This window comes from Seriola lalandi, unplaced genomic scaffold (genome assembly GCF_002814215.2).
Source record: "Seriola lalandi dorsalis isolate HSWRI2012SDOR001 ecotype SW California unplaced genomic scaffold, Sedor1 jcf7180002054304, whole genome shotgun sequence".
Classification (NCBI taxonomy): Eukaryota; Metazoa; Chordata; class Actinopteri; order Carangiformes; family Carangidae; genus Seriola; species Seriola lalandi.
In genome coordinates this window covers 463,380-473,011 of record NW_019524857.1, presented here as the reverse complement: position 1 = coordinate 473,011, position 9,632 = coordinate 463,380, and the positions used below count along the sequence as shown (strand labels likewise).

The 9,632-nt window shown below is 40.5% G+C and overlaps 1 protein-coding gene across 1 annotated transcript; it reads right to left on the bottom strand.

Moving 5' to 3' along the window:
* Positions 1–3,626: 3,626 nt before the first annotated feature.
* On the bottom strand, positions 3,627–9,022 carry gpd1b (glycerol-3-phosphate dehydrogenase 1b). The gene is made up of 8 exons (XM_023406346.2): positions 8,914–9,022; positions 7,184–7,361; positions 6,888–7,028; positions 6,632–6,770; positions 5,848–5,960; positions 5,017–5,253; positions 4,800–4,906; positions 3,627–4,248 (listed from the first exon to the last, which is right to left on the bottom strand). Exons 1-8 carry the CDS (start codon positions 8,958–8,960, stop codon positions 4,152–4,154), a joined length of 1,059 nt encoding a protein of 352 aa, XP_023262114.1. The 5' UTR covers positions 8,961–9,022; the 3' UTR covers positions 3,627–4,151.
* Positions 9,023–9,632: the final 610 nt, after the last annotated feature.

Sequence of the window (9,632 nt, the reverse complement as noted above, 5' to 3'; positions counted from 1 at the left end):
TGCTTTTATAGTGAAGCTAAGTGCATAACGCATAAATACTTGAAAGAAAAGTATATATCAGGCCATTCAGTATACTAGCCAAAGTTTCAGTCAATGAATGAGTGACTGTGGTTTTCCTTTTGCCACTGTTGGTTGTAGATGACAGCTGTTGACTGCAGGTCTGCGAGTAAGAGTACGACTTTCTGCAACTCAAATGAGAAAGTTGGTGTCACAGCCTTTTCTTTAATGCCTGGTGTCATTTAACTGAACCTCATTGGTTAGTCAAACTTGATCTTTACAAGTCACATCATGCCCCATCATTTCAGACCAGCAGGCTACACAAGACACCAAAACTTCCCAAAGAGAATCTGTTGTCTGGAGCAATTATGAGATCTTTTGCGGAATCAGGATTTGGTGGTGGGACAGCCACACCTCTCCTGTCAGTGACACCAGACTGACCAACCTACATTCACCTAGACCTACCATAAAATTGCCTAATGTGGAATTCCACTGCTTTCTATCTTATCACTGTTAAATTAAGCTTGAACTTGTCTTTTCTGTCTTGTCTTGTCTTATCCGTGGAACAGTGTCTGTGCACAAATAAGAAAACTTAACAACATATCAACATTGCAGCAGCAGTCAAATGAACGAAGAAAACCTATTGCTCTGGTTTGTCAAGGCCAAATGCCTCCTGGACATCTCCACTTGGTCGCATAGTAAGGCCTGCAGCTGGCTGGCATGCAAATGTGTACTAAGCAGAGGTGGATGTGCATGTCTTTGTGTGTTGTTGAATGTCATGTCATTACGTTATTGCCTGGCCTGAATGAAAGCACAGCTTAACCTTTTCACATGACTAGATGGATACCCTGATTATAAATCTGACAAGAAGATATGGCAGCATTACTCCCTTGTATGCATGCATCAGGGCAGGATAACTAAGGACACATAACAGACTGGTTAACAGTACCCAAACATCTATGACAAGAGATTTGGTTAGGGGTGTCCTTGCAAAAATGAATATTGTGTATTGTGTAGCTGTACCAGTGTTCCACTCACTTTAAGTTAGGATGTTTAAAGGTAATTTAGTACACTCATTTGTTGTTTGAGAGGAAGAAAATAACAGTATAGTTAGACAGTAGGTTTGTAGCAGAAGTACAGACAGTGATGAAATGGTGGTGTTTGCTAAAAGAAAAGTTTGAAAATCACTGGACACACAGTTAGAGATATTGGTCCCCCCCACCCCCCCGAGCTACCAAACCCATCATTGTGAAAATGAAATCGCCCCGTAAAAGTAGTTTTATGGAGTTTTCCGTTACTCACTGGAGAACATCCGATATGAGCGGTAAATACGAACCTCTCGAAGAGTATCCTGACGGCGAAGATTCCCAAGGCAACCGGCAAGGCAGTAAACAAGTGTCCAGCTTTAGGATACTCCACCCCGGGCGCTGGGTCTGCCAGATCCGCCCAGGTTACGTTGTGTGGGAGCCAAAACCTCTCGTTCCAAAACCAGGCTGAAAGAGCAGCCATGTTTCACAGTGTTCCTGTCCCCGGACGGTTTGAAGAAATTAGTTTCTTATCCAAAAGAAAGGATGTGTGAAACTTGTTCAGCGCCTCTCCTGCCCCTGCGCCACTTGTATGATGACTTGCCACACTCAACTTTACCGCACCAGCATCAGATATGCCAGAATAGGGGTACCTTCTCCGGCACAAATTTCAAAATAAGATAGCGGCTAACGTACGATTTAATAAACAAAGCGAAAGGAATTACTCAAATATTCAAATAGGTTAAATATATATACACTTTAAATTTGTTTAGTTAGGGGTTTTAACTATGTTGATTTATTCCCGCAGCCACGGTTGAATTACCCAAAAGCCCCAGGTTTATCTCCCATCATTTTGATTCAGGGTGGGTAGTAATGCGTTACAAGTAACGCAAAGTAGTTTTTTTTTGTTTGTTTTTTTTTTAGAAGGAACACGTACTTTTCAAATTACTTTTTAAAAACTAAACATTTACTCTTACTCCAGTACATTTGTTGAGCAAGTAGTCTTTTGTTTACTTTACTACATTTGCCATAATACCCTCGTTACAACCAAAAAGAGAGCGGTCAGCACCCTTACTGCAGATGTCGAGGTGCAGCTGCAGCTGCAGCTGAAAAAGAGGCGCGAACTGTCTTTAGACCACGACCCATGCAAAAATACTAAAAACCAGCTTTTCTTGATCTTTTCTCCTGACTATTTCACGATTTAATTTTGAAAGTGAAACAGCCCAGCTTCCTGTGTGTTATGGCTGTTACCGGCTAACTTTACACATCTTGTCTGCCGCCCTGAGATGAGGAAGTGAAGGGAGTCCCTCCTCCCTCGCTGAAGGGATGGGTTCAGTGCATGCACGCATGGCATCCATCTGCCTGCTCTGTTGTTCTGTTAGAACCACAGTGTAGTCATATACTTTAATACTTGAGTTGCGATGTTATAATTTGGAAGATTTTAACAACTTCCGCTTAGTAATCCAACAGATAGGTTATCTTAAAAGGTGGTTTATCAAAGGTAAATAAAGGTGATGGTTAGTGATGGGCTTGTGATTGATGGGAGGGCACACTCAAGTGGTCAGAAAGGGTATTACATTTATAAAATTGTCAATTAATATTATGTAACATCTCGTAGGCTATCCTGTATCTGTAACGGCTCAAACATACATTGCACCCTACTGAAATCTTGGTCAAAAAATTAAAATATGCAAACTTTGAAACATAGCTAAAATAACTGAAATATGACATTAACATTATGATTTCAGTGGCAGCACAATGGTATACCTCTATCTGTGTTGTGAAGCAGGGATGAGGCAGCTGCAGTGCTGTCCGCTGTCTAATTATAGATGGACATTTGCCCCTTTGGAGTGTGTTATTATTAGAAATCTTACGGGGCAGTTGACTCAATAACTATGCAAAGGATTTCAGCAGGGGAATCCAATATTAAACAAGTGTCAAATGATGTAACTTCACGGTCCAAAACATGCCTGAGCAAATGAGCAGATAAACATAAGAAATGAGCCCATATGTGGGATCAAAGGACATGCATGGAGAGGATTCATGCTCCTGTGATTTATAAATGAGAACACTGGCTGAATGGAGCATGCATGCTACCATACCCCTCGTATTTCATGGTGCCCTTATCTGACACCCTTATCCATAGTGCCTTAGAGGGACTGAGCATTAATCGGTTTCGTTGGCATATGGGGACGGACAGATGGCCGTTGATGAAGACACACTGGTGTTTTGCATTTTAACAGAATCCAGAAGCCCCCAGAGATGTTTTCGAATGAATCATTAGAACACAAAACTCTTGTTCATAAAGTGGGTTGAAAAACACCAGTAAACATGGTGTCATCCCTAATATTGCTGAACTAATTACCACTTTTAATCCATACTGAACAACACAGCCATCACTAATGAGGTCTGTGACCGAGGCAGGACGTGCGCTTAAAGAAAGGTTGAAGTAGACGCTGTAGAAAATGGTAAAGGTGAAGAGTTTAGAATGGCAGTCTGGCTGAGATTAGGTCGGGTTACAGTGAGGCTGCTGCAGAGAGTGTGTATCGTGCAGGCAGACACCAGCAAGCTAGAAAGAAAACACACTGAAAACAGACACAAAGCAAACGACTTCAATAATTTATTCCAAAATAAATCCTAGGTAAGTAATTGGTTACATATTAAGAAGCAACACGTGGGTGGTGAGTGGTGACTGTTGTGTGTTCAGTGCTTTGTTTAACATACATGTCAGTGAAAAGGCAAGTCAAGGCACTTTTACCCAAGAAATATTGTAACCATTCAAAACATTCAGGTCAGGGTGTGTATATTGTGTAAGGCAGAGTAACTCAAATTCTTCAAACTTTTAAGACTTGGTCGATTTTTGCAGCAATTTGTGACATGTATGTGTAGAATCAGAACATAAGGACAGGGGTGGTGACAGAAGTTATGCTTCTGTCAGTAATGTCATAACAGCAGGTCAACACAGCACCTCAGGCAGATGGAGGGCAAGACTCAAACAAGAGAGGAGTCAGGATGAGGGTCAATCTTCACCTAACCTGCCCGCCCTATAAACTCCCTGGTTATACGGTAGCTCTAGTGTAAAAGTCCTTTTCCAACTTTCATCCATTCATCCGCCCTCTCGTCAGTCCTTTACATGTGCTCTGGGTGGTTTTGCAAACACTTGATGAACTCTGTGACTGGGTGGCTGTTGAAGCAGATCTGGTAAACAGCAGTGAAAAGAGGAAACCTGGAGAGGTGAAAGAATGACGTTAGAAGGATGCTCATTATTAAAGGAATAGACCGGCATTTCGGGAATTAAGCTTGTTCACATTCTCGAGTTGGATGAGAAGATTTATACCACTCTCACCTTGTACCATGAGTATAAAACCACAGTCAACAACCTGTTAGCTTAGTTTAGCATAAAGACTGAAAACTGGTTCTGTGTGGAGATAACATAACGTGCCTCTCAGCACTTATAAGGTTCATTAATCGACACATAAATTCTCATTTGTTTCAAAAACCCAAAGTGTAAAAACAGAAATTAATGCTTTCATGAAATGAGTCAAGAGCTTCTCATCTAACTCTCAGCAAAAAAAAAAAATAAGCAAATTTTCCCAAAATGTTGAGCTATTCCTTTAAATGCAATGTACATATTTACATTATGTGATGAAACTCAATCAAATTTTCTTCTTTAAAGTGGAATCCAAACCTAAAACCCCAAATCCTATCAGTCATTGTAGGACTCATTAAAGTCCAAATGAGCCATGTTTTAAAAAACAAAATATGAGACGAACTTACTTTTCCACCATTTTTTTCTGTTTCAAGACTTGGTGGACCTCAGAGGCAGTAGCTGGACCTTGAAGCTTCTGACCGTTCAGCAGCTCGTTCTCTAACTGCTCAATGGTCTGAACACACAGAGATGCTTATTGGTCTTAGATGATTATGGTTTTCATGAAAAGAGAGTGACGAAGATAAACAAACATATATAAAGAGATAAAATATTTTCCTCCCTTACTTTGCCTGTTTTGGCGAAAGCCTCTCCAATCTTGCGGTTGCGTCCACCGTAGCAGGTCGTGATGAGGTCAGCGATGCCGCAGCTCTCCAGAAAGGTGGCGGGGGAGACATGGCAGTTTGTGCAGAAGACCTTGGCAAAGGCAATCATCTCCATCAAGCCGAGACGAATCACCGCTGCCTTGGTGTTGTCGCCGAACCCCAGGCCATCACAGAAACCTGCTCCCACTGCTACAATGTTCTGCAATGGCAAATAAAGAGGAGATGCTGCTGTTAGTGTATTGCTCTTTTCACATGTTAATGCTTATGAGGAGTCTAACTGTTGAGATGAGAAAGGAATACTTCCAACTAGATTATATTCATATATTCTTGACATCATTTATATGCTCTACAGCCACTATAGACTTCCAGCAAATGATCTTAGTTATCTGTTTACTGCTTTTAACAAATACACACATCCTGCTGAATACGATTTCCATGAAAAGCAACTCCCAAATAATCAAAAATAAAGGAAGATTATTAGCAATTATTTTGGAGTATTTACAATTACATTTTTTGCACCTTGAAGGCGAGCAGATCAGCAGCTTAAACATGTAACATTGCTTTGGATGAGTGATCAAATACATCAAGGCCAAAACTAAATTTAAAGTGAAAGTTCAGTAGATGTCTACAAATACCAAACTGCAATAAGATTATGCTGTAAATTTCTCTGGAGCAACTTTATATGCATTGTTTAATTGCGCAATAAAGACATAAAACTGAAATTTCTGCCAGTGCTAGGATGACTGTGAATATCACGAAGATCAGATCAATCTGGTGGAGGGTTAAAGCCGACCTTGAGAGCACCGCAAATCTCCACGACATCAGACTCTTCCACCACGGTCACACGGAAGTTAGTGGTCTGCATCAGTTCCTTCAAAATGGGCCCACATGTTTTATCTTTGCACCCTGTGAACAAAAATAACAAATAAATCATCATCAGTTTCCGTAGTGCAACACTTGAGAAATTTTATACTGTAACAGACAATAAAAATTATGTTTTGAGCAAGACACATCAAACCAAACCATATTGATTTGTAAGAACTATTCCAATAAACTTAAAATTTGACTAAGTCCTGTGGTGTGCACTGTGAACTACACACACTGATGTGCCACTCAGTGTACTACAACAAAAGGAGAGTTGGATTCTAGACCTCTGCTTGTTCAGCAGCATGTCTCAAATGGCTTTGAGTAGTATTACTTTTTAAATGGAATGTCTCACAATCTTTCAGTAAAATAATAAAAAAAAACAAATAAAACTTGGTCAATGTAAGTGTGAAGAAAAAGGTTCAGTCTGCAGTTGGACCAGTACATCCGCTTGTTGATACTTTCAACCATTATAATTTCATGAAATATCCAAATTCATCCAGTCACGTTGTTCACTGCAGGAGTATCACTTCAAATGATTATCTATCCAGTAAAAAGAAAAAAGAAATTTATCATATCATTTATCATGTAAGCACTGTCTTCACTTACATTATATTACTCTGCTTACTTTAATATCAAGAGTCATTTTCATGAGTGTGATGCCATTTTGCCCTCACACGATGGATATCTTTTTCAAGAATTAAACGGCATACCAATGGTTGTTTCACAGAACTTCTCATCAGCGACCTCGCTGGCGATGTTGGCTCCCATGAGGACCGTCATGTTGATGCCCAGCTTCGCTCGGATGACCTCTGAGATCAGCTTCAGACCCTCTGGGCCTGCATCGACACCCTGTAAGAGACAGATCACCATATGAGAAAATCTGAGTGTGTACGTCTCATTCCTCGGTGCATTGTGGGATCCAACAGAAAGAACAGGAAATTTTGATAAGGATAAGGAAGATGTTACCTTGATGAGAGACATTCCTACGGTGTCCTTCTTGATGTGGTCTTTGATGGTGTCACACACTCTCACAATGAACTGGTGAGGGACCACAAAGATCAGGATGTCGGCTCCTTTCACAGACTCAGCCAAGTCTGGAACAGCCAACTGAGGAAGAGAGAAATCATGATAAGACTTCAATCAGAACACTGAACAAAAGAAATGTTCTCCAAAAGAAGATTTACATGCACATATAAGATGATTTTTCTTACATGGGAATTACATATGTCATTATTACCAACAAGAGCATTTTTGGTGCTTACCACATTGGGGGGCAGCTTGTGACCAGGCAGATATTTCACATTTTCATGGTCTGTGTTGATGATTTCTGTGAGTTTACGGCCGTTCACTGTCTCCTCGAACACCCACATGTTCACTGTGGTGTCAAACCTGTCATACTTGGCTGCGTTGGCGCCCACAATCTTGGCAATGGCAGAGCCCCTGTGGACATGCAGGGACACATGATGATCATTCCAGTGTCAGGACAATAGCTGCTTGAACTTATAGTTTACTCTGCTTTAGGCTGTGAAATATGAACCACACATGGATTTGAATGGATTTCATGCCAGGGCACTGGGAGTTTTTCAAGTGTAAAGTGGTGCTGCTGTGATATTAGAGGAAAGAAATGATCAAACATGTGTCATATTGTCCAGCCTTGGGAAATTGATTCTCTGATACTGCTCTGCCTAATATTTACTCTCATTTATTTTGTATTTTTACATAACAAAATGTTCTCAGCATCAACTACTGCTGATATTAAAGAGGCTTTACACTGACCATTGCTTCACCAACAGCAGTTACAGTAACTGTTAACTGGGACATAGACCTCCATCAATCTGGATTGTAGTGGAGAACTTTTGTGTCACATGACCTAAAAAGTTTTCAAATGCTCTTCCAGACAAGAATAGCACTATAGGTGAATAATAAATACCAGCAGAGCATCATTTTGGCATAAGGAGCGTCCCATTCAAAGACAGGCTATTGAATATCAACATAACATGAGCTGAGAGCTGTGAGAAATCCCTTTTTGAGATCACATATTAAGTATCAGTAAGTTGGCATTTATTAGCACATATCAGTTAAACTTTCATCCCGTCATAACTAATCTAACTCGTTGAAAGTAAGCACATTACAGTTTGAGGTTCTTGATACTGGTGTATTTACATTTTCTGCAACGTTTTACTTCTACAAATTCTCTGAGGGGAATCCACTACAAATACTTGACAGATAGTGTGCAGAGTAAGATTTTACAAACAAAACATCACCAGTTTATAAAACATGATGCCTACTGAACTACCCAAATTAGTTTAAATGATGTCTCTCTCGACCACTCACAGCATTAAAATGCTGTTTACATGTTACTACATTAGTGATGCTACTTTTAACTTGCTTTATTTACATTTTGCTGCTCACATTTACATTAGTACAGTTTTGAATGCAGGGCTTTTGCACTGGGCTGTTTCTACAGTGTAGTATTGCTGCTTTAAAGCCTCTGACTACTTCCACCACCGACTAATCTAAAGGTCATGCTGGCTGAGAGACATCAACACCACACGAAGGCTTATTCAGCACAAATGTTGCTGAATGATAAAAGGCAGGTGTCGTTTCTTTAATAAAGATTTTGGAGTGCTGAGGCACCTAAGGTCATCGTATATACTCAGAGAGTCAGTGTTAGTCTTGGAGGAAAACAACCTGCTCTCTGCAAAGAAAATGTCAATCTGCAGTCTTGCAAAACAGCAGGTGAGTTTATGAACTTTGTGAATCATTTCTGTGCTCTTAACAAAGACTAAAGTTGCCTTCTGGTTTCCAAGTTTGCCAACTTTTAGACAGCATTCACAAAAAAAAAAATGCGTGTGAGATCTTATCAAGGGAACAAAAATACAGATATGCTGACTATGAATGTACTATTGCACCCCTTGTATTTTAACACCACACTGAAAGACATCCTAAAGTGCATGAAAGAAATGCAAACACATTAAAACCTTCAGCTCACCAGTTACCAGAGCCAATCACACAGACTTTCTTGGGCGCTGCCATCATGTGTTTGACCTTCCAGACGGAGCTGCTGCTGCTGGTGCGGAGACAGAGTGAAGCCGGGAGGAAGTGTATTTATACCAGACACACAGCTGAGGCTCAGGCACACCCTCCCCTCATGGTTGGTCTGCTCTGTCGACCCTCAGTGACAAACTCTCTCTCTTTTTCACACACTCACACACACTCACACACACACTCACACACACTCACACACACACACACTCACACACACTCACACACACACTCACACACACTCACACACACACTCTCTCTCACACACACACACTCTCTCTCACACACACACACTCTCTCTCACTCACACACTCACACACTCACACAGGATATTACAGCGTTTCATTGAGCAGTAATAAAAGTGAGACATAGTGGGAAATAAATGGAAACACAAGTCCCTCCAAAACTTCACAAACTAAAGCTGAAATGATTGGTTGATTATTTGATCGCGAGAGAATTAATCTGCAACAATTTTGATAACCAATTAATCATTGGTTAACACTCCAGAACACTTCATAGGGAATGTCTGTACTAGTTACCCCACCACATTTGTCTGAAAGCTGCAGTTACCAGATACTTTTAGAGACAGATAGAGAAAAAACAAAACAAAAACATGATAAGGTTATAAGATCTATACGCTGTCATAAACTAAATTAAAAGTGGTTC

What these genes read in the sequence shown, in the direction of transcription:
- gpd1b (XM_023406346.2), bottom strand. Translation starts at nt 8,960, where the DNA reads ATGATGGCAGCGCCCAAGAAAGTCTGTGTGATTGGCTCTGGTAACTG. An exon ending in GTTCTGTGAAACAACCATTG is followed by an intron (nt 5,961 to 6,631) that starts GTATGCCGTTTA and finishes TTTTGTTCACAG; the next exon opens with GGTGCAAAGATAAAACATGT. An exon ending in CAGAAAAAAATGGTGGAAAA is followed by an intron (nt 4,249 to 4,799) that starts GTAAGTTCGTCT and finishes TCACCTCTCCAG; the next exon opens with GTTTCCTCTTTTCACTGCTG.